Source organism: Acanthochromis polyacanthus, chromosome 9, assembly GCF_021347895.1.
Source record: "Acanthochromis polyacanthus isolate Apoly-LR-REF ecotype Palm Island chromosome 9, KAUST_Apoly_ChrSc, whole genome shotgun sequence".
NCBI classification, from domain to species: Eukaryota; Metazoa; Chordata; class Actinopteri; family Pomacentridae; genus Acanthochromis; species Acanthochromis polyacanthus.
Window position 1 is genome coordinate 16,473,548 of NC_067121.1, and position 25,651 is coordinate 16,499,198.

The following is a 25,651-nucleotide window of genomic DNA, read 5'->3' on the forward strand; positions in this document are numbered from 1 at the left end:
TGGAATCAGTTAGCTAGGCAGGTAATGGTCCATAGGCTACACAGTGGCTCAGTGGTTTGCACCGCAACCTCACAGCTAGAAATTTGCGTCACGGCCTGTGCAAGGGATCTTTCTGCATGGAGTTAGCATGTTCTCAATGTGTGTGCGTGGGTTTTCTCCGGGTTCTCCACCTTCCTTCTACCGTCCAAAAACATGCTGAAGTTAATTGGCAATTCTAAATTGTACGTAGGTGTGAATGTGAGTGTGATTGTTTGTGTATATATGTTGCCCTGTAGTACACTGGTGACCTGTCCAGGTGAACCTTGCCTTCACCGTAAGTCAGCTGGGATAGACTCCAGCCCCATTGCAACCCTACAGAGGAGCGGTGTACAGATAATGGATGGATGGTAGCGTTCCCTGGTTTTTCTTTAAGTTTACCTAAATTGGCGACTGCACACAAAAACAAAACAACAGAATACTAAATCCAAAGCCTAACTAAAAACTGATGTAATATATTTTACCAGCCGATGGGCATTTCAGCATGGAGCACGACATGGCCTGCATTTCATTTTGCTTTAGTAGTTTGAGGATGCTGCTGCTGTGTGCTCTAGCTCACATGGCTTACTGCTGCATTTAATGAAACACGGACTTCATTTATTATGTTAGTTAATCATGTACTTTTCGTGCTCTGACAAGTCAAAATGCCTCTATGTGTAAATAATGTACTTTCTTTATAAGCCATTTGATTCAACACTGCCTCCCAAAAATACATTATTGTCTATTCGTTTCACCAGTTGAATCTAGTTTTTATTTTTGAAAAATGAAGCTGCTTTATGTTCAAAGGCAATGCTTCTTTCAGTGTAGGAAGTTGTGGGGAGGTCTTCAGCTGAATAAAGTCCTGTCTCATGACTCAAGTCACAGTCTAAAGCAGTGACTTTAGAGTGCCACATTACTTGAAATTGGCATAATTTCTGTGGTCATTTTCTGCGATGCATCGGGTTCTTTTTTCACTTTGTAAGCAATTAAATTTGTACAAATAGCAAAAAAATAACACTAATGAAGCAAGTGACATCTCATTGGATTTAGCTGAATGAAAATAGGACAGCAGCCATTACCAAGGGAAGTTGATCCTCTCTCCTTTCTGTTCCGTAACCCAAATAATGGATTCCATTGCCCTCATAGCTATAGAGGGAGGCTTAGCTCATTATAGTTCATAATCCAATCTGTGAGCTCCCCAAATTGGCAGTGCAATGACATATCAATATTGTCCTTGGTATGGAGAAGGTGGAAATGTAAAAAAAAAAAAAAAAAAAAAAAAATCCCTGCCTGGAAGGAATAACATTTGTGACTGTAAGGTAGAGCTAGATGGAACTGGAATGTACAAGGTTGGTGCAGTGTTTTCTATTTTCTATGCTGCTGTTCAGTTTGATTGGTCCAGCTCTGCATTAAAGTGATCACTACTGCAATGGCAGTTTTATTCATGGTAAATACCCTGCATGTCATTCAGTAAAACTCTGTTGTTACAACTGAGTATTTAATGGAGTTTGCTCTCAGAAAAGCTGAAGCAAGATTCAAACATTCAGTCAACCAGCAGCAGAGTAAAAGATCCAGCTGTAACACTGTACATCTAAACAATATTCAGCATAAATTAGTTCAAAGTTATCCATAGGCTTTGTCAACAGAAATACTCCGTGCATTAAAAAACAGTTAGACAAGACAAATCATGCCAAATGTGGAAATGGCATGGAGATGTTCTGACAGACGGCAGGCTGTGTCAGAAACATCAGCTTTTTCATACCTCCCATGTTGGGAGCTCTAGGATCAGAATGAGCAGTTACCAACAGACCTTTTGCCAATATCCATCAATCCATCCATCATCATACACCGCTTAATCCTCATTAGAGTCACGGGTGGCCTGAGTCTAACCCAGCTGACTTAGGGTGAAGGCAGGGGACACTCTGGACTGGTCACCAGTCTATCACTACATATAGAGACAAACAATCACACTCATATTCACACCTAAGGACAGTTTAGAATCACCAGCTAACCTCGGCATGTTTTTGGACTGTGGGAGGAAATTGGAGTACCTCATGCCTGCACAAGGAGAACATGCAAACTCCATGCAGAAAGATCCTGGGAAAGCAAGGACATGAACCTAGGATCTTCTAGCTACAAGGCAACAGTGCTAATCATCAAGTCACTGTGCAGTCCACTTTTGTCAATATGTGTGGGGGAAAAAATTGTAATCAGACAATGTTTGACTAGTTTTTTTAAGGACACAAATATCAACACTCTCAATATTTGCATTTTTGCAGCTTGGACTAAAACAGAAAGTGTTCCATCCGCACCACACACATTAGGATGATGTTCACATCTGCCATACACCTGAAGAACCACACATTTCTGATGAGTATGAGCAATGGCTTTTTTATAGCCCTACTTATAACAAAATGTAACACTCATTTTTTATCTATTTCTGGGCCAAACCACTGAATTATTCTATGTGAAATGTCCCCAGTCAAACAATTGCTATTTGTTTGGCTTAAGCTTCCTTTTATTATACTGGAATTTTCAAACTTATTTGTTTTTTTAAGCATTTTTTTTTAAATATATGATTTAATTGTTCTAAACACATGATATCTTTCAGAAACACATTTCTGCCCAGTACCCACATTTTTTGAACAATGACAAGCTTTGGAGAGGACAGAATTAAAATTCAAAGGCTTCAGTTCATTTTAGTTCCAGGAACTGCTGTGCAAAAAAAAAAAAAAAAAAAAACTTGACTGATTTTAATCACATTTTTATTTATTTTAGCTCAGAGCTCAATGTTGATGTTTTAAAAGCCAGTGGTGTTTTCACAGTGTGGTAGCACCATCTAGCAGGTTTCTGGAGGTACTAATCTTGCACACACAGGCTATTAGATATATTCCCTCTATAAAAGCCTTGCCTTCACGGCTCTGCTGGAATAGCAAACATTTGTTTGTAGAATAGGCTTATAATGGGAGTACTTTCTCACACTGTCTGTTATACACTCTATTGACTCAGGATTATTGTCTACATGTGTCTGCACTGTTCAGCTATAAGACTGTGAAAACAGAGGGAATGAGTTATGGATATGATTGGCATTTGGCAAATACAACAACATTTCTGCCTCAGAACAACTGCGCCATTCTTCTCAAAAACAGAAACTAGAGTATAAACAACATTTGCATTAAAAAAAAAAAAAAAAAAAAAGCTTGTGCCCTTGAGAACAATGACCTTGCAACAGCTATAATGTAGTGGCTTGTTTTATGTAAGTCTGAGATAAAATTCTTGAAAATAAAATGAGAAATAACCCATACAGTTAAGCACTTTGTTGCATGAAATCACAGAACAGATTGATTTAAAAACTGCTGAAGAACATAGCAGTATCCAAACACTGTTACTGAATAATGATCATAGACTTTACAGCTGAACTCAGCTAGATTTCATGAAACTCTGCTTTTGGCTGAACTTCATTTATTAGACATGAAAATGAGTTTGTGAGCAAGACATGGGCCTGTGATTGGCTTGTTTATTGCAGTATGATTGATGGTTAAAAGAGTAGTTCAGTCTCCTTCAACATTAAATTATTTGGTTAATCTCAGGTGGAGTGGAGCTTTCTCCTATTCAAACAAAAGTGTGAGCGTCAGAAGAAACAAAAATAGAACAGACTATTATTATTCTGTACTTTTTATTTTTGATATTCAAGTGCATTAAAATGCATTCTTAAGCTGATTTTACTCAAGAATATCCACACAGTGGCAGTTTCACATTGTGATCTCAGTATTTCTGGAATCTTCTCACTGTACTTTAATGAAAGCATTTATATTAATTTATATTAGTGACAGAAGCGATGTGCCCTCTCTCTTTAACAACTTCAGTCAAGTGGTATTCATTGTGTGTGTGTGTGTGTGTGTGTGTGTGTGTGTGTGTGTGTGTGTGTGTGTGTGTGTGTGTGTGTGTGTGTGTGTGTGTGTGTGTGTGTGTGTGTGTGTGTGTGAGTGATTATCATTAAAAATGTATAACATCTCTCCAAACAGTGTCCTGACAAGCCACTCATGCTCATTGGATATCAGTCATTAAAATTTAGTGAAGAGGGCAAAGCGTGTCCCAGGTAGGTATCAGATTCCTCGTTCAGGCTGTGGATGAATTTTTCAAAGTCCTATTACCTCTACAGGTGCCACTGCTGATGTCTCAAGGCTGTGTGCTCTGACATTGTCGTTGTGTGTCTCTGCTGGTGTAGCTGAGGTGTGACAATAGCCGAATCAACAATAACAACATGAGTCTCAGGGTGACTATACTGATTCATTTACTACTGCTCGTTGACAAGGCTGTTTCTAAAAAAGGTGAGTTGCTATTTGTTATTTTGATGGTGCAATGCTAAAATTTCATGGGGGTGCTTTATCTTGCAGGTACTGTAGATACAAATAATATTGGGCCTCAGTTGTTCAATGTCAGCTTATAATACAGATTCAAAGGTTGTATTAGGTGGCTAGAAAATAGTCACATAAGTAAGGGAAAAGCCCAGACCTTTATCCAATGCCTTTCTTCTCTGAGCTGAAAAGAAATGTTTTTTTGTAATTATAAGGTGTTAAATGTGGAGGAATCCTCTCGGCTCCATCAGGAAATATCTCCAGTCCAAACTTCCCAGGCCTGTATCCCTACAGCATAGACTGCTCCTGGCTAATTGTGGTGGCAGAGGGCTCCTCTGTCCTCCTCACCTTCCACCATTTTGAGCTGGAGTACCACAGCAGCTGTGCTTACGACTACATCAAAATATATAATGGCATAGCTGAGGATGAGGGGAACCTCCTTGGGACATTTTGTGGTGACATCTCTCCTCCTCAGTTCACCTCATCTTGGAATGTCATGTCCATCATCTTCCACTCAGACCGCCATGTGGCCTTCAGGGGATTCAGTGTTGGCTACAGAAAAGGTAACTTGTTCTAATTAATGCAATATGACAGGGATCATTGGGCTAACCGCCCAAAACTTCAGTCGATTTTGTGTTACTATGTGGCAGTAACTTAATTCTTGACTTTAAGCTAAAATTTCTTGGCTGTCATCTCACCATACCATTATTTGGATACAGCACTGAGATCCATGCTAATAGTTCTGTGGGTGTTTGTGAGGCACATCTCAAAATATCACCATGCTCTCAGTGATAATATTAGCTTATGTTCAGCATTCTAACAATGTTTCCCATTATCATCTGAGCTTTGCATGTTAACGTGTTAACAGTTCCTGAGGCATTTCAGTCTGAATTGCCAGATACACTGATAGACCTTTGTCAGCCTTAAAGGCAAAAAAGTAACTGTTTTTCGTATTTTCAAAGGTTTTTATATCGTTGATTGTACTCTGATCAATGGGTTCACTACAAAGACACAGGAAAATGAGTAGCCAGTGCACATATAGTGTGGCAAGTGGGCCCTATCTTCCAGACTCTCACGTACAACAAATTCTGTACCATGATTGGTTGTTTTTAGACAGGTAAATGAAAGTTTCATCTGAATTTTCATCCTGCATACTATAGATATGTGCGGTGGAGTCCTGACCGGTCTATCAGGTGTGATCTCCAGTCCAGGATATCCTCAGGAGTACAGCAACAATGCCGACTGCACCTGGGCCATCCATGTGTCTAACACGAGTGTGGTCACCTTAGTGTTCTTGGACTTCCAGCTTGAAAACAATGAGGGATGTAATTTTGACTTTGTCGCCCTGTTTGACGGCCCAACAGTCACCCACCGCCACCTTGGCAAATACTGTGGGGCAGATAAACCCCCCAACATAGTCACCACTTCCAACCAACTTCTGGTAGTTTTCAAGTCTGACTTCAACATTGGGGGACGAGGGTTCAAAGCCTACTATTACTCAGGTAAGAAAATATAGTTTGGGTTCACCAATATGCAAAAGGCCTTCTGTTATTTCTTCACCTTGACTGTCCATGTTTTTTGTATATAACTGCAGCAACTAAGAGGTTGTTGATTTAACAACGTGCTTTTAACTACTCTGTTAGACCTAAAACAGCCTGTATTCACAAAAATTAAATCACTCACAATTTTAGAACTGACAACCAGTAACCTTGAAGGGTAAGAAAGCATCCACAGATTAAAAGATAGCCAATAAAGACATGTTGTTACATCAAGCAACTACACAGAGAATAAATCTAACATATAGCAGGAAAAGTGACTGCACAAATTATACAAATTCAAATGTATCAATAATTTTGTCAATAATAATATCCTAAAAACCTACAAAGTGTCACAGTTTTAAAGGACTAGTTCAACATTTTGGATAATACTGGTTTTCTTACTGACAGTTATCCTCATGTCTGTTCATTTATTATGTAGCTGGGCCACAACAGCTGGTTGTATATTCATACAGGCACTGTTCAAGTATAATGGAACCTGCTTACCAGTATGCTTAAAGCTCACACATGGAATGTGTAATATTTTTGTTTGATCTTGACAAAATCTTCAGAAAAACTTTCCATTTTACTTTTTTCTTGGTCAGGTGCAGTAACCAGGACAGTTTTTTCCTCCATTTTCCACCTCTTACTCTAAGCTAAATTAACACATCTTGTTCCATTGTAAACGCAAATATGAGAATAGTATTGATCTGCTCATGTAACTCCTGTGAAGACAGCAAATCTACATATTTCCCAAATGCCAAGCTCATCCCATAAACTTTTCTCTCTTTAATTTTTATTTGGAAATATACACGCACATAGTGACAAGATGCTTACAATACATATTTCCACTTTTTTTTTTTTAAATAATGGAACAAGGAACCCCCCCCCCCAAAAAAAAAAAACAAAAAACAAAAAACAAAAAACAACAACAACATAGGACACATGACTCCATGTATAAGGGTTGGCATGGCATGGATAACAATAACAAAGCTTTTTCAGGTGAGGATACACTATACCTTATTTTTACCTCCGCCAGGAGGTTGTCTGTCTGTTTGTCTGTTAACAGCATAACTCAAAAGGTCATGGGCGGATTTTCACCAAAATTTTACAGAATGTCCGGAAGAGCAAAAGTAACAATCGATTAGATTTTGGAGGTGATCCGGATCACCGTCTGGATCCAGGATTTTTTTGAGGGACTATGTACAATTGAGAGAAAAATCCTGGATCCAGACGGTGATCTGGATCACCTCCAAAATCTAATCTAAACCTGGCGGAGGTAATAAATAGATTTTGAAAAAGGCCATACTATAGTCAACTTAGGAACCAGTTAGTACAAGATAATACAATTGAAATGAGTGTAACAAGAAGAAGAGATGGACTGGGATTAGTGTAAGACAGGTACCCCTAACAAAAGGAGCCAATTAAATGCTGTCAGGTAAGACATCTAGTCCACCTACCTATGTTAGAATTGGGTCCCATATTAAATGAAATTTACTCTTATTTCCTCTTAGCGAATATTTTATCTTTTCTAGTTGAATAAAATTCATCAAATCGCTCAACCATGTGGATAATTTGGGTGGATTTGGTGATTTCCAGTGTAGTAATATTCTTCTGCGTGCAAGCAGTGTTGTAAAGGCAATAATGTTTTTGTGTCTCTTCCTTAGATCAGAGTGTTGTTTTTCTATAATACCAAATAAAGCTGCTGTGGCATCAGTCGGGAGGTTAACTCCAAGTGCCCCTGACAGCATTTTAAAGATCCCTGTCCAAAAGGTTACCAGAGCAGGGCATGACCAAAACATATGAGTTAAATTGGCAGGGCTGTAATTACATCTGTCACATCTATTACTTAATTGGGGGTATATTTTAGCAAGTTTTTCTTTGGAGAGATGAACCCGATGGAGAACCTTAAACTGTATGATATTCAGTCTGGCACAAGAAGTACTGTCATTTACTCTTTGTAGAGCACACCTCCAGATATCTTCTTCTACGACCTCTCCTAATTCCCTCTCCCAGTCTGCCTTAATTTTTTGAAGGGACACATTTTTAATGGAAGCAATATAAGGGCATATCTTGGAGGTCAGACATTTTGAAGTAGCAGAGAGTTACAGTATAATATCAAGACCTGGGGTAGACGGGATGTTTGGAAAGATGGGGTCGTGGTGCTGAAAAAAGTGCCGAATTTGAAAGTAGCGGAATAAACTGGATTGGGGGAGACTAAATTTACGTGAGAGATCCTCAAAACTAGCAAATACACCATTAATGTACATGTCTTTAAATTTAGAAATACCATGTCTTTGCCACATTGAAAATGCGGGATCTAATGCAGCAGGGGGAAAGAGATGGTTATTGCAAATAGGACTTATTTTAAGAAATTGATGGAACCCAAAATGTTTCCTACATTGAATCCATATTCGGAGGGTATTGTAAACAACTGGGTTTTTTGTCAGTTGTGAAATTGAGAGGGGAAGGCTGGAGGTAACCAGTGCTGGAAATGATGTTGAGATACAAGATGTAGCTTCTAGCTGACACCAACCCACATCTGGAGTGTGCAGCCAATACAGGATCTTTTGGACATTTGCAGCCCAATAATAATGACAAAGATTTCACAAGGCCAAACCACCCTGAGTTCTTGGCCTCTTCAGTAGTTCTAGCCTAATTCTAGGGTTTTTACCTTTCCATAAAAAGGAGACGAAAGCCCTATCAATCCATTTAAAAAAAGATTTGGGCAAATATAGGGGGACACACTGAAACACATACAGAAATTTTGGAAGCACGTTCATTTTAATGCAATTAATTTTTCCTGCCAAAGTCAAATTAAGTGTTTTCCATTTCTTTAGATCTTCTTTAACTTTTTCATACAGTGACAACAAATTTTCATGATACAGGGTCTGAAAATCTCTGGTGATTTTAATGCCTAAATATTTAAAGCCAGCTTTAGACATTTGGAAAGGGAAATTATCTTCCTTTTATGGAGAGCCGGGTCATTAACAGGAAAGTATACGCTTTTGCTAAAGTTTATCTTATAGCCGGAGAATATACCAAATCTCTTCAGCAAGTCAATAATGCATGGAACACTTATGATAGGATCAGTTACATAAAGTAACAAATCATCTGCGTATAAAGATAAATGGTGCTCTATCACTCCTCTTTGAATTCCACTGATTGATGTTGATGACCTAAGTGCAATAGATAAGGGCTCTATGGCTAAAGCAAACAACAGCGGGCTGATTGGACATCCCTGACGGGTCCCCCTAAAAAGCTGGAAGAGACAAGATCGTTTATTATCTGTGACTACGGAGGCTTTTGGAGAGGTATATAAAAGTTTTATCCAAGAAGTGAAATTAGGACCATAACCAAATTTCTTTAAACATGTAAATAAAAACTCCCACTCCACTCTATCAAAGGCTTTCTCTGCGTCCAGCGAAATAACCACTTCTGGAGACTCACTGGACGCAGGAGAACAGATATTATGTAAGAGCCGACGAATGTTTGTAAATGAATGTCTTTTTGTGATAAAACCCGTTTGTTCAGCAGAAATCCCATCATCCATTGTGGTTTCTAATCTCAAAGCGAGGGCTTTAGCCAAAATCTTCACATCATTATTCAATAAAGAAATAGGTCGATATGAAGCACACTCATCCCATAAACTTTGAGGGAATTCTATGTTTCCCTATGTAAATGAGAATACTCACATACCTTCTAAAAACTTTACTTGAATTTTTAAATTCACAAGACTTGTTTGAATGGAGGATAAAGCATGTACTAAGCTAATAATTACATAAAGAGGACTTTCTTATGAACTGTGCTTTATCAGGTGAATGCCAGCAGGTCTTGTCAGATGTGAGTGGCAACTTCAGCAGCCCACATTTCCCCAACATCTACCCAAACAACATCAACTGCCACTGGAGCATCACTCTAGCAGCTGGATATCGCATCAAACTCTTCTTTCCCTTTATGGACTTGGAGGACCGCAACAGTTTGTCAGATGAGTGTGACTATGACTCAGTTGCAGTTTACGATGGGGACAGCCAGACAGACACCCTGCTGGGACGCTGGTGTGGCACTGAGCAACCCTCTTCTCTCATCTCAAGGGGCAACAAGTTGCTGGTGGTGCTGAGCACTGACAGAAATGAAGCTCATAGAGGGTTTACTGCCTCTTATCTCGGAGGTAAATGGTCCTCATATAGGCATCTGATTCATTTCCAGAGTGACAAATATTGTTTGCCTCACACCATTGGATCATAAGCTTCTATTTATCTTGTGAAGATTGCAGGTTTAAGACATGCATTCCCTACTCCTTACAATATTTTCAGGCTAAATGTTAGCTAAAAATATCTTTATGTTAAGACTAACTGACTAAATGCTTGCCTCTGCAGATGATTCTTTGCTGTTATTCTTATGCTTTTAAATTTTGTGACCTGTGTTTTTGTTCCCCTGAATTCCAGTGGTGCCTGTAAATGTTAGCTGCACAAGATCAGAATTCACCATTCTGATACCACAGCAGTCCTTACCTCAGCTGGAACGTGAGAACATCTACCTGGGGAACCCGTCCTGTGCAGCACAGTTAACAGCCACCTCCTATAAGATACTTGCACAGTTTGTTAACTGTGGTACCGCCAGTCAGGTGACTAGTACCACTCTCACTGCTTGTATGCTGTAATCAGTAGGTGATGTGTAGTTGTTTTTTTTGTTTGTTTGTTTTTTTAATAGGGGAGATGTTGGGATGGGAGCAATTTCCTGCTCCCACGTCACCAATAAAAACACATAGGAAGGATGACAGGTTCACAAGGAGCTGTATTTTGTGTGTTTTGGACATTTTTGGTAACATGGATGATAACATCTCAATTCATCCTCCTCAAATCACCTACTGACTACAGTTAGCAATGATTTACAATATTTTAGCTAAGACACGGATTTAAAACAGTCGTTTGTGACTTGCTGTTATTAATATTGTACTTAATGATCTCTTACAGAAACATCGAAACATCACCATGCTTGTAAACAAACTCTACATTGATTTCTCAGACGGGAAGCAGCAAAATGTACAAGAGTACAAGATACAGTGCGATGCCCTGCGGAAGATAGCATCAGTGTCCATCATTTCAGCAGAGGAGCGCCGTCTTGAAGAGCAGGCCCAGCAGGCCGACAATGGCAGTAATGGTCATGTAGGAGATCCGGAAGCTGAGCCTTATGACTTTAGTGACATTGTTTTCATCAGTATCTGTGTTCTAGCTGTCATTCTCATGATAATAGCAATTGTTTGGCTGGTGCTGCTTTAGTGATATACACTGCTCAAAAAAATTAAAGGAACACTTTGAAAACACATCATATTTCAATGTGGGGGAAAACAAACTGGACATTTACATTGATATGGACTGGTTAATGTGTTAGGAATAAAAAGATGCCACACTGTTTGATGGAAATGAAAATTATCAACCCCCAGGAGGGCTAAATTCAAGACATTCGAAAATCAAAGCAGTGCTCGATTTAGACGGTCGCCAGGTCGCCGCGAGCTCCGGGAATCATGGCATGTTGATGACATCATACAAAGTGGCTGCCTCCATGAAGAAAACATGATAGGCGGTTCAACTCAATCGAGCGCTCGGTTTTGACGGTCGCCAGGTCGCCATTTGCGACTAAAAAAGTCGCAAATTGCGACCTGGCGACCATCGAAACCGAGCGCTGTCAAAGTGAAAAACTGATGTGGCAGACTCGTCCATTTTCTGAAATTCGTTGGCAGTAACTCAAAACGGTACTCAGTAGTTTGCATGGCCTCCATATGCTTGTATGCAGCCTGACAATATCGGGACAAGCTCTGAATGAGACGATGGATGGTGTCCTGGGGTATCTCCTCCCAGATCTGAACCGTCTGGTGTTGGACAGAACAAAACATAATGTTCCAAAGGCGTTCTATTGGATTTAGGTCAGGTGAGTATTGGGGCCAGTCAATGCTGTCAATTCCTTTATCCTCCAGGAAGTGCCTGCATCCTCTTGCCACATGAGGTCAGACATTGTCGTGCACCACAAGGAACCCAGGACCATTGCACCAGTGTAGGGTCTGACAATGGATCCAAGGATTTCATCCTGATACCTAATGGCAGTCAGAGTGCCGTTGTCTAGCCTGTGGAGGTCTGTGCGTCCCTCCATGGATATGCCTCCTCAGACCATCACTGACTCACCACCAAACCGGTCATGCTAAACCATGTTACAGGCAGCATAACATTCTCCATGGTTTCTCCAGACCTTTCCATGTCTGTGACGTGCTCACAATGAACCTGCTCTCATATGTGAAAAGCAAAGGGCACCATTGGCAGACCTGCCAATTCCTGTGTTCTATGGTAAACGCTAATCAAGCTCCACGGTGTCAGGCAGTGAGCACAGGACCCACTAGAGGACATCGGACCCTCAGACCTTTCTCATGAAGTCTCTTTCTGATTGTTTGGTCAGAGACATTCGCACCAGTGGCCTGCTAGAGGCCATTTTGTAGGGCTCTGGCAGTGCTCATCCTGGTCCTCCTTGCACAAAGGAGCAGATATCTGTCCTGCTGATGGGTTGAGGACCTTCTGCAGCCCTGTTCAGCTCTCCTCGAGTAACTGCCTGTCTACTCGAACCTCCTCCATGCTCTTGAGACTGTGCTGGGCAACACAGCAAACGGCACGAATTGATGTGCCATTGTGGAGGAGTTGGACTGGCTCTTCAACCTCTGTCGGGTCCAGGTATCGCCTCATGCTACCAGTAGTGACAGTGACTCTAGCCAAATGCAAAACTAATGAAAAACAGTCAGAAAACACAAGAAGGGAATAAAATGTAAGTGGCCTTCATGTGTAAAACCAATCCTGTTTTGAGGGGTGTCTCATTGTTACCCCTCTAGTGCACCTGTTGTTAATTTTATGAACACCAAAGCAGCTGAAGCTGACTAAAAACCCCCTCTTTTACTTACTTGACCAGATCAGTATCCCACGTTTGACTGATTTGATGCAATACTTAGATTAAAAAAATGTTCCTTTAATTTTTTTTGAGCAGTATCTGTGTGTGTGTGTGTGTGTGTGTGTGTGTGTGTGTGTGTGTGTGTGTGTGTGTATATATATATATATACATACATATATACACATATGATGGTATACATCAAAGAATGGACTCAATGCTGAAATTGTCACTTTTTAAAAATCATTTTATATATAAAAGGTTCAGACAACATGGAAAAACAAAGCAAATATTGACAAAAATACTATAGATGATTCCATTACAGAAATATAATCAGCAATTAATGTGCAGTTAAAAATAAGTGGAGGGATATTGATGTGCCACAAATGTATTTTGTATAGTATTTATAGAAAAACCATGAAAGCAATTTTTTTAAAAAACAATAAAATGTTTGTGAACCAAAAAAAATTGCTCAAAACAGTGTGCAGTCATTGTGCAGTGCAAGGCTGAGCCTAATTTATCTTAAGTTACTTTTTGTATTTAGAAACCAGCTGGTTGACTGATATTGTGTTGTCCTTCACTTGAGTTCTGATGTCAGTGTTGTGTTTGAAGGCAAACACCAACGCTCGAACAGTTCGTCTGTATGAAGAGCTCACTAACCGGGAGCTCTGGTGAAACACCTCTCTCTCTATGTTGTCTATTAGACCAGAATCCTCCTGCAGGTCAGATAGGAAAATAAGCACAAAACACATAACACATAAATATAAAATAATATGATTGAATCAGCCAGTGACCAAACAGATGAACAGGAACATTGTTCAAGCAGTCACACACTGGGTTAAAAAAAAAGTGGTGTCAACAGACTTGCAGCAAACAAACTGAATAACTTTCAGAAAGGTCTATTTGCTAAGTATCTTCACATATAAAACATGCAAACAATGAAGTGGTGAATAGTGATGAATTAAAGTGCTACTTAATGCATGAGTCATGTATTCAGAATTCTAGTGAATGCCATCAATTTGGATTATGTCTTCATCAAAGTCTTCAACATACAGTATGTTTCCTGGTAAGGGAGGAAACATTTAACAGAAGGAAATATGGTTTTGTCACAATTTTATTCCTGATGCCATGCAAAAACAAAACCATGACATGAGACAGTTTACATACATCAGAGTCATTCCATGTCAATTCAACAAATGCTTGTTGCACCACTTTCTCAGATCCTCCCAAAATTTTTTTGGGCTTTATTTGGGTAATTTTATGAACAAATGCAAAGTATTATGGTTATAAACATACAGTATAAGCAGTAATGATCTAATCTAATACCCATAGTCAGTCCAAACTTAATCCTCGCCTATGATTTTAGGGTTTTAAACTACTAAAAAAAGCAATTTATACTCCTTTTACATGGTCAGAATTTTTTCCCCTTCCAAAACTTTTACCCTTCTGGTGAGAAAAGTATAGAAATGAATGAAAATAAAAAAATACTGGACTGTGGAATTTCCCAAAATATCCTTATTATTTCATGGGCGACTTTATTTTGGGTTTTTCATGCCTCTATTTTAGGACTTATTCTTGTGAAAAGACATTGAAAGAATGAATTTTCTTCTTTACTAATGAAAGTTGCATAAGGTAAAAGTTTTAAAACATTAAAATAAAGCTTATTTATTGATTTATAGGCTGTTGAATTCAGGTGTAGACCCAAAATAGCCTAACTTTAGGCATTAAAAAGTGCATGTGGGATACATGGTACGCGGTTCAAATTTTTTTTGGAGGAACTAGTATGTGTGAAGTATGTGTGAACTTACTTTCATATTTGTTTCTTGTGCCAAAGATGAGCAACTGCTGAATCAATTTACTATACATTTTGATCCTCGTTTTTGTTTTTAGGAACCATTTACATGACCAACTAAAGATGAAAGATGAATCTGAAGCATCAGCATCGTAGTATAAGTTACAAAGGGCATATCTGAAGTTAATTATTATATAGACATTGTTTTTTCTTTCATACAGTAACTGAATAAGAAGAAATGGCATCACTCCCAGACTGCATTCTCAGGACAGCCTCGGTATCGTATTTGACTTATCAGCTGAATTTGAAGATTTGCAAGTGAAATTCATGCACCCAAAAGGTCCCAGCAAGAAGTTCACATGGCCTAGAAAGGATGACGTAGTGTGGGTGCCTACAGCCCACATCCTCTGTCCAATCACTGCTCCTTCAACACGCCGTGGTGGACAGTACCACATATCTGGTGCAGATGATGGCCTGATTTCAGAGAAATTCAAGCAGTTCAAAGGACAGAAATAGTGGTGTGATAAGTTGGGGACAAATTACATGTTTTACATGGGACCTAAGGCAATATAACTCATTTTAACTGCAATATATTAGTTAGAATTCCTAAAAAAACGCCTATAAAACATAGTGCATTTCTTGGTTAAATTGGCCATGAAGGATTCAAGAAACAATGTTGATACTTCAGATATCAATTATTCGGATGTTTATTGTTATACAGACAAAGTTTCATGTTTCTACTCCATGTCCCACATTGGTTTCTGTGCCAATATATGTATGGTGTTTTTCAGTCTGTTTCATAAATAGGCATCGTTTTGAGGTCTAAGGAGACTAGCTAGCTCTTGGATATTTTTAGGTTAGAGAGAACTTTTAAGGTACTTTGAGATTTTTATAACATATGAACCTTGTTACTTATTAAAATTTGTGAAAAAAATGCCTAAATTCTTGAAAAATGCCATTTTCGCCAAATTTTTAAATTGCCCTGTACCACAGAGAAATGGGTATATTCATTCCAAATTTTTTTTTCCTGCTCTATTGTTAAGGTGTTTGAACCCTTCAGATCACTTGTAAGTCTATATCATCAGTCAGTTCCCAGTATTATCTTCCTAAATCAAGCCTTTCTACCTAACATATCAATTTCCGAGTGGAAAAATAGGGATTTAAATATTTTATAACTTAGCAAATAGCAATCATATGATGTTAAAACTTTGCAAGTAATCTATTCTTATGTTGGGATAGTTAAAAAAAAAGTTTGGAGATGATCAGAGGAGGTCATGCAACAAAATTTCCTCAGATTTGTTGAAATGAGATGGAATGACTCATCATACAATTGAGCAGCTGTTGGCTTTAGGATCATCAATTTGTGTTTCTAAAACATCACAACCACTGCCACACACACAAATTGTCAAATGTAACTTAGATGCACAATGGACAGAACAAGTAGAATTCAAAGGCATTTGCCATTACACTGAACTTCAGTGAGATGCTCTTTCTCACCTTGACCTCCAGGGCTTCACACATGAGTCTTCTCGCGTTGCTCCTGAGTGCTTCTGATTGTTTGTCGGAGCGCACTTCAATAGATGGCTTATTTGAATTCTCCTCAATGAATGTCCTCCAGTCAGTGTAAACCTTTGCTGCCATTGAACTCACCTCAGGGTCCAGATGCTTTCGCATTTTATTGACTGTGTGACCTTAGGGAAAAGATGCTTTCATTATGTGCTGAACTCATTTAAATATTATGAGTTTGATGACTGACCTGGCTTTTCTGAGGTAAACACAGTTTGGATTGTGATTTGCTCTTTTGACTTAAAATGCTGCAGTTACAACACAATTCAAGTCAATTTAATTTTAGCTAGTGAACTGTTATTAAAGTTAAAATTGACTTGGTTCAACAGTAAGTGCAGCAGGGAATAAAATGGAAACTTTTTATGACCGGACACTATATGTTTATGCTTTTCACATCGATAATGCATTAGTCTATCTAGTGATGTGCAGTGGTGCATGAACTATTGTGCATTCTGGAAATTTGTCTGTATTTCTGCATAAATATAACCTGAAGCATCATCAAATCCTGAAGGTAGATAAGGAGAACCAAGTAAACTAATGAGACAAAAATGTACTTATCGAGGGGAAATGATCCAATGTTACATGTCAGAGTGACAAAAGTATTTGAACCAAGTTTGTGAACCTTTGCTCTCAGAATCTGTTGCGTGTCAACTTGTGCAGTAATAACCACAACTAAACATTTTGGATAACAAGTGATCAATCCTGCATGTCAGCTTGGGAGAAGTTCAGCTGTTTCTCCATCCAGAACATCTTCAGATCACAAGAACTGCTTGCTTTAGGTCTTATCATAATATTTCTATTGACTTGGCCAAGCATAAATATGAACATTCTTCTTCTTAACTGTTCTTTGTAAAACAACTTTCCTTTAAATCCTGTCTGGTATAATTCAGAATTAATTGATTTTTGCAATAGTTTCTGACTTGTTCATGTAGTCTTTACCAAATATCAGATGGGAAGCAATGGTTACTTTATTTGAGGGGAGTAGCTTCTTCTCATCAGTCCTACCATGCAAACCACTGTTGGATGGTGGATTTATTAACATTAAGATTTGCCTGGGTAAACAAAGCTACCCTGGGTTCCTTTCTGTTCTTGTAGACTTTTACATGCCTTGATCTTGAAGTATTCGTTGTTGGATGACTAGTCCTGGGGAAGAAAACAATGATCCTGAACTTCTTCCATTTGTATTCACTTTGCCCAGACTCTATAGAGACAGTTTTGTAACCATTTTTTATTGTTGATTTTTTTTTTTTTTAGCTAAATAAGCAATTTGAAGGTGTCATTCTGATGACGCCTTCAAATTAAATGCTAATCTTATGGCTTCACTTTCCTTAACTACACATACAGAATGTACTTTATGTAATATTGCAACAGCTTTATACATAAAACTCTCTGGATGTTAACAACAAGTAATTAGAAAATGGGGCATGAAGATGGAATAACAGACTGGGGCAGTGTGACCAGCAATGCTGTACTGAGCTGTCATAGTGATGAGGGAGCCAGGCCAAAAACTCTTGATTCAGCAGGTGATCTATGTTAAAACCTTCACCAATGTCATCTGGGTAGTGACCTAAATGGGACTGCTTCGCCTGCTGCCACATGGACCAGCCCTGGATAAGCAGAATAAAAGGGGTAGATAGTATTTTTTTCAGGACAATAATAACCATAACAATAATATCTAGTAAATTATTTTGTCTCATTTGTTTGTTTGGGTCATCTTTATGTACATTTAGGACGTGTGTGAAAATCTTAGGATTTTTTAGGTCATGATTGGGCAGAAATATTGAAAATTGTGAAGCGTTCACAATCTTTTAAGCACCACTGTATTCACATAACAAGAAAACTGCTGATAGATAACATGTTAGCCTAAGGGCAGGCTCTGTGTACCTATCTTTGTGGACTTGAGCACTTCTCTGGATGGGATCTTCTTGCTCAGCTCGGTCAGGGCAGTCAGCAGGTTGTCTTTGTTCTGCTCTGGCAGCTCCAGCATGGACTTATAGCGGATGATGTCCTCAATCACAACCACCCTCTGTAAGAGACACAAGGAGTTTCTAAGTACATCTGTCACACAGAAACCATGACTGTATCCGGTCCATTCAGCTGTATGCCCATTAGCTCACCCGTAAAGATTCTATTGTAGTTTGTTTATAAACCTTCTGATCGCTCTTCGCTTTTTGAAGAGTTTCACTCTTTGGGAGCCGAACAACAAACTTTTCCATTTTCAACCACAAAGTATAACCTTGTACGATTTAGACAATGTGGTAATAAAACAGTTTAGTAGTCTAAATAGAAACTAGTTTCGGATATTTGAAGCTTATGACAGAACTGCTAGCACTGCTAACAGCTGCTAGCAGTTACCTGCTTAAACCTCGCTAACTCTAGCCAGCATTTTAATATTAACACATTCAACGCATCGCTAGCCTGAATCAAGGTTTTCCTCTTTACTGTGCACATTACCCGGTCCCCGTATACAGAAAACCGTGATAAATCATCTGCTTAGTAAGGCTAGCAGCCACTGGAAGGCTACGAGTGACTAGTGTTGCCTTCAGCTCGTGTCGGAAACTGGCAAAGCGGTGATTAGAGCTCAAGGCGTTTGGAAACTGTGGAAGTAAACCATAGACTGTATATAAAGAGAAGTAAACACGGTACAAAATGTAGTTTCAGTAAAGAGTTCCATAAGTTAAAAAAGCAGCAGCAGAAGAAGCAATATAGATAAATTGCTAAACTGCAAAATAATTTTCCAAATACCCCGTTACTGCCATGTGATTTTATCATTCTTCATCATTTAGTGATGCTTTATTTTTGTATAGTTTATGCTGTTACGTCTGCGTTTTTTTCTCAAAAAGAGGAACGGACTGTTCCACAAGTTACCTCTCCAGGTGGTGTCCTTTAGAGCTATTAATAATATAATATTTTTACATATTTTTGTGGCACATTTACCGTTATCAAAATGCTGCAGGTCCTGTGATTAGGACATATGTTTACAAAGGTACCTGCAGGTCTTATTAAGTAAAGTACGATTTTACATTACCCATCCATACCATTTATTACCATTTAGAAGATAACAAAAACAAGTCAGTGTTTATATAACTTTAAATGAGCAGTTGTTGTGGCAAAGTGTCTTTCAGAGGAAAAATATGATTGATAATACAGATTAACCAAAAAAATAAATAAATTCGGAGGTTGAGACCCTACAGTGTTATTTGTTTAGTTATTGTGTTTATTATGTTGTGAAATTAGCTCAGTAATATAATAAGATGAACTACATAAGGATACTTCTGCACAGCTGTATAACGGGATTTATTGTAAAATATACACATACAGCCCTTGAGGATATACTAAATACGCAAAGAAAGCAGAAATATGACCTGTGTTGTCAGTTGGAGGATTAGGTAGGGAGTACTTGAACATAGCAAAATATTAAAAGGAGTTCTCCCGCGATGTTCACAGTTCTCGCGAGAAAGCAAGCAGATGAAGGAGGACAAGGAAGAGGATTGTGTTGTGTTTAGGTTTTCACGATCAAAATGGGGAGACTTTCCTCTTTTGCCTGTATGGTGGGACTCTCCGTCCTGTTTGCTTACACCTCAGCATCTTCAGATGTGTTCGACAGCGTTTTGGGGAGCACAGTCTCCTGTCACAAGTCCTGTGAAATGACATACAGTTTGCACACGTATCCACGGGTAAGTGCATATCTTGCTGTGGAAAGTAATTTCTGCTAGCGTTAGCTAACGTTTGGTATGTTAGCAAAGCAAATGTGGGCCTATGTACCAAACTCTGTTACAACACGCCTTGTTTAGTGGAAGCATTGCTTGTGACTTTTGCTAAAGTCGAAAGTGCGTCATCTCTCACGGATGCCGTTGTTTGTCGAGGCATTCAACTGGTCTTCTGGTTTGTTTTACAGGAGGAGGAACTCTATGCCTGTCAGAGAGGCTGTCGTCTGTTCTCCATTTGTCAGTTTGTTCGTGACAGTGAAGACTTGAATCAGACTAAATCCGAGTGTGAATCAAGTAAGCTACACACTGAGCCTTTGACCTGTTTAATTATTTTATTTATTTATTTATTTTACTGCGTCTAAGTCTCCACGATGATGTTTATTAAGATTAACTTTATTGATATCTCACTGGGGAAATGTTCCGGTGTAAATACTTGCAATACAGTAGTAAACAATAGTCCGTGCATAGTCAGCCCTAAGCTAACACACCCAGTTACACAACAGGCAGGGTTGCAGTAAAAACCTCTTTTCCCCATGTCTATAATCCTGTTTTACCATCTGTTGCTTATTACCACCTCCACTTTTCTGCAGCCTGTCGTGAAGCCTACACTCAGTCAGATGAGCAGTATGCATGCAACCTGGGTTGTCAGAATCAACTTCCATTTGCTGAGCAGCGAATTGAGCAGGTAAAAGTATGCAACAGTCACTCAGCACTCAACATAAACATGATAAAAAATAAACAAAACAAAACAGGGTGCTTACTGTTCTCTATATTATTTTTCAGTTGGAGGTCATGATGCCCAGGATTCACCTGCTGTATCCCCTGACTCTGGTCAGAGGATTTTGGGAAGATGTAATGAGTCAGGCCCACAGCTTTATCACTTCCACATGGACTTTCTACCTCCAGGCTGATGATGGAAAAGTTGTCATTTTCCAGGTACAGTATTAACTACAGGAAAATGAGGTGATCTAACATTCTGCATGCAAGCAGCACAGCTGATCTTCTGATTGTCCAAATGCAGTGGCGAACACTGTTTAAAACCCAATAATTCTGTCATCTGTTCGACAGAGTGAACCACAAGTCAAGTTTTTCCCGCAGCTTGAACTAGAGAGAGGAGAGGAGCCACAGAAGAGCTGTAAGCCCTCCATTCAGTTTCATTCAATTCTAGTTAAAGGATAAAGGTGGTGATGTTCTCTACTTTGTTTTATCATCAAGAAAACAAGAACCAACAATGAATTAGCCTTTTAAGTATTGCCTGTATTGTCAGTACCTGATACTTGAAGAGTTTTATTGTTTTTCGCTTAGATGTTCAAGAAAAACTGAAATCATAGTGTACAGAGAACTTGAGAGATGTACAAATCCTGTGTCATTTCTCATGTTTGTATGGCTGCTGGTTACATTGTGAAAGAAGTGTGAATCACTCGCATTTCTGATGAAACATTATAGTGTAGTGCAGTAGAAAGTAGTGAGAGACAAACTAGTGTATTGTTAGTTTTGGCTTTTTCATTTGGAGTTTATAGACTACAACAAAAATTTTGAATAATATTTGCCTTAGCTTTCAAAGCAAGTGGTCTAAAAATGCCTACATCTAGGCTGTGTCTGAAATGTGATCCATGATCCATAATACAACCATGGCAATTAGGAGGTGAAATGTGTTTACATGCCTAACAGTTTCTGTTTCTAATTTCAAAGTCCCAATGCTGAGCAGCCCAGTTTACAAAGAATACCATCGCACTTTAATCCAGGAGAGGGACAGAGATATGACTGGAGACCGCAGCTATGATGATGAATACAACCTCTTCAGCTGTCTCTCAAGGTTGGTTTGTGCATTTTTGTCCACATTATCAAGGATGTTCAGTTGCCTGTCGTCAACAGCACTAAAGATCTAGCCCCTGGGCAGCCACACAAGATTAATACTTGCACTTTTCTGTTTAGGAACCCTTGGCTACCAGGTTGGATTCTAACTACAACTCTGATCCTATCTGTGTTGGTCCTGATCTGGATCTGCTGTGCCACTGTGGCAACGGCTGTAGACCAGTATGTACCTGCTGAGGTGAGTTCTGTGCTGTTGTTTTTTAGAAAGTCATGGAACTTTTTTTCAGATACAAGTTGAATCTAGGTATGTTTATGTGTAATTTCTGGGTACTGTAGTTCCATTTTGTCTGCCCTATACTTGGTTGCTTTTTTGTTTGAAATGTGTGTTACCTGAAAAACCTCAAAGAATAGCTCTACATTTTTTAGAGAAATGCTACTGTCTCCAGCATAGAAAGTTTTCGACGAGTTTTTAGCCTGCACCAAAACAGACTTACCAGCTGTGTGTGTGTGTGTGTGTATATATATATATATATATATATATATATATATATATATATATATATATGAAGAGTTTATTTGCAAAAACAGATAACTCTATTTTAGAAATTTTCAGAAAACTTATTTTTTTATTGTTTACTTGAGATAATAAAAATAACAATAATTTATTTTTTCTCTATTTTGTCATGTATTTTTCTACTGTGTCAAATCCACTCAACTTCAGTTTGATTGATATTATCTGAAGTAAACAAAAGAAACTTTTTTCTGAAAATTGAGTTATCTGTTTTTGCAAATAAACTCTTCACATATATATATATATATATATATATATATATATATATTTCAGTTTTTCTTTTTTGAAAAATTTGCAAAAAAATTCTACATTTCTGTTTTTTCTGTCAAGATGGGGTGCTGAGTTTACATTAATGAGAAATAAAATGAACTTTTTTGATTTTGGCAAATGGCTGCAATGACACAGAGAGTGAAAAATTTCAAGGGGTCTGAATACTTTCTATACCCACTGTATTAGATATTTTTGTTTTTTAAATTGTCAGAAAGGCTCAGAAATACCAGAAAGTACTTGCAGCTGGGTAAGATAGCTTTGAATAGGGTGGAAGTAGGGTAAATGGAAAACCTGTTTGCTCTATTGCTGGGTTAGATGAAAAAAATCAAGGCTACTTTTACATGTGATGAGTAACCAGGAAGCTGCAGCTACCAGGTGACCAACTAACGCCTCTAAAGCTAACTAAGTAATACATTACAGCTTGTCTCTTAAATATATATATGTGTGTGTGTATATATATATATATATATATATATATATATATATCATGGTAGAGACTGCGATTTGGTAGAGTTGGAGTTTCTACCAGTAGAGATTGCGATTGGAGTCTCTACCAGTAGAGATTGCGATCACAATCTCTACTGGTAGAAACTCCAATCCTACCAGTAGAGATTTGTCAGGGCTAAGGTTAGACTTTTAAGGTAAAGGTCAGGGTTAGTTAAGGTTAGGGTCAGGGGTCAGATTTAAAGTTCCATCTCTACTGGTAGAGACTCCAATTCTACCAAATCGCAGTCTCTACCCTGACACACACACACACACACACACATATATATATATATATATACATATATATACGTAAAGAACTATCCGGATGCAGTAACGTCCTGGAGTCATTTTTACATCTTGGTTTTTATACAGATTAACTTAAATGTATCAAAAACAATTTTTCACATATTTCCCCCTTTTTCTGCAGAAACTGAGCATCTATGGCGATAGGGAGTACTTTGATAAACAGAAGCTGACTCCATATCCAGCATCTTCCCTGCTGATCATCACCTCCAAAGGGCCAGAAGAAGAGGCCGGACCGCTCCCTTCCAAAGTGAACCTGGGCCAATCTAACATCTAGGAGAAGCCAAAAGCTGTATAACAGAAGGGACATCCTCCTTTATGAATAATCTGTGTTTGATTTTTATTGGAAGACCTCCGCTGCTTGTGGTCTTGAGAGGGGTAACTACTTGCAGAACATTTTGTATTGGATGATATAATGTCTCTTCTCCATTTAAAGCTTTTAAAATTGGAGTGATCGAATTTTTTTTCTGTATATTGGTATGATTGAGGCATTATAATGTAGTAATGGCAGTACAAGTCAAATAGGTTTCGGGATTTTCCTTGCAATTTTGATGTGTGCATTAGCTTTTCCGTTGGTGTGCTTATTTTATGGATTGTGTAAATGAACTCTTTTGTGACTTGAAGTGATACAGGTTTCACCCAAACCCTCAACTTTCGGTAAAATAGATTGTGCCGATATTGCAGACTCACCCTATTTGTTTTCATGTTTCTACTGCGGTGATGTTGAATTTTACAATAAAATTCTATGCTCTTAATCTTACTTGATAGTGACGGTACATACGGAAGTCTTTCCTGCTTCACTGTTGTCTGTTCTCATAATGATGAATCAGAATTAAATATAAGAGTAAAGCTGTTGCCATTGGATGTATTTCTTTAATTTATTTTTTTAAACTTCAGATTCTATCATTAACCAAAAAATTCGGACACAAGAATGCAGCTGTAGGGAAAAAAAAAAGTGTTAACCCATGCAACAATTTTAAAGGGGATAGATTTGTAGGACAATTGCTCAGTGTTGCCATGTACACATGTAAGTTCAATTCAAGCTATAGTACAGCGATAGTATTTTATTCACATTACAATGTAGTGAAGGTTTAATTTGCATCTCGAGCACAGTGCTGCAGTAGGGAAAGTGCTACCTTTTAATATGTTATGTTGGAAATTCAAATCAGTTGTGGTCATTGTTAAATTAGCCCCATTTTTCTGACTGACTCTTCATCCAGTTATTTTTTTTCCAGACTGAGAATAGCACTTGCTGTAACACTCACTGACCACTTCATTAGACAAAACTGTTCAGTTGCTTGTTAACACAAATAGCAGCTCAACGCATTTAGGCATGCGTGGTCAAGACAACTTGCTGAAGTTCAAACCAAGCATCAGAATGGGGAAGAAAATGGATTTAAGTGACTCTGAATGTGGCATGGTTGATTTACTAGGATTTTCATGCACAACAATCTCTAGGATTTACAGAGAATAGTCCGAAAAAGAGAAAATACCCAGTGAGCAGAAGTTGTGTGATGAAATTGCCATGTTAGTCAGAGGTCTGAGGAGAATGGGCAGACTGGTTAGAGATGAGAAAGGCACAGTAACTCAAATAACCACTCATTACAACCAAGGAATGCAGAGCACCATCTGTGAAGGACAAGACAATAGGCTGCAACAGCAGAAGACCACATCAGGCGCTGCTTCTGGCAGCTAAGAACAGGAAATTGAGGCTACTATTCACACAGGCTCACCAAAATTGGACAATAGAAGATCTGAAAAATGTTGCCTGGTCTGATGAGTCTGATTTTCAGCTGTGACATTCAGATGGTCAGAATTTGTCTTAAACAACATGAAGCAAGAATCCATCCTGCCTTGTATCAACGGTTCTGGAGGGTGGTAATGGTGTGGGGGATTTTTTCTTGGGCCCCTTAATACCAATTGAGCATGGTTTCATTGCCACAGCCTACCTGATTGTTGTTGCTAATCATGTCCATTCCTTTATTACCACAGTGGATCATCTTCTGAGGACTACTTCCAGCAGGATGATGCACCATGTCACAAAGCTCAAATCACCTCAAACTGGTTTCTTGAACTTGACAATAGCCTCCACAATCACTAGATCTCAATTCAGTAGAGCACCTTTGGGATATGGTGCAACCAGAGATTGGCATCATGGATGTGCAGCTACAAATCGACAGCAAATGTGTGATGCCATCATGTCAATATGGACCAAAATCGCTCAGGAATGTTTCTCAACACCTTGTTGAAAGTATGCCACCAAGTATTATGGCAAGTCTGAAAGCAAAAGGAGATCCAACCTT

General features: G+C 38.6%; 3 protein-coding genes across 3 annotated transcripts; 2 read left to right on the top strand and 1 right to left on the bottom strand.

Annotated features, from left to right (window-relative positions):
* The first annotated feature begins 4,279 nt into the window (after window positions 1-4,279).
* Window positions 4,280-13,060, top strand: cdcp2 (CUB domain containing protein 2). The gene is made up of 6 exons (XM_022199111.2): window positions 4,280-4,346; window positions 4,589-4,936; window positions 5,534-5,875; window positions 9,726-10,079; window positions 10,357-10,535; window positions 10,885-13,060. The coding sequence occupies exons 1-6, from the start codon at window positions 4,280-4,282 to the stop codon at window positions 11,188-11,190; spliced, it is 1,596 nt and encodes a 531-aa protein (XP_022054803.1). The 3' UTR covers window positions 11,191-13,060.
* A 1-nt stretch (window position 13,061) lies between these two features.
* tceanc2 (transcription elongation factor A (SII) N-terminal and central domain containing 2) lies at window positions 13,062-18,768 on the bottom strand. The gene is made up of 4 exons (XM_022199123.2): window positions 18,311-18,768; window positions 18,078-18,219; window positions 16,125-16,318; window positions 13,062-13,551 (listed from the first exon to the last, which is right to left on the bottom strand). The coding sequence occupies exons 1-4, from the start codon at window positions 18,407-18,409 to the stop codon at window positions 13,363-13,365; spliced, it is 624 nt and encodes a 207-aa protein (XP_022054815.2). The 5' UTR covers window positions 18,410-18,768; the 3' UTR covers window positions 13,062-13,362.
* An 862-nt stretch (window positions 18,769-19,630) lies between these two features.
* Window positions 19,631-24,203, top strand: tmem59 (transmembrane protein 59). Its single transcript, XM_022199122.2, has 8 exons — window positions 19,631-19,870; window positions 20,092-20,197; window positions 20,494-20,588; window positions 20,687-20,839; window positions 20,972-21,038; window positions 21,596-21,719; window positions 21,839-21,956; window positions 23,473-24,203. Exons 1-8 carry the CDS (start codon window positions 19,715-19,717, stop codon window positions 23,623-23,625), a joined length of 972 nt encoding a protein of 323 aa, XP_022054814.2. The 5' UTR covers window positions 19,631-19,714; the 3' UTR covers window positions 23,626-24,203.
* Window positions 24,204-25,651: the final 1,448 nt, after the last annotated feature.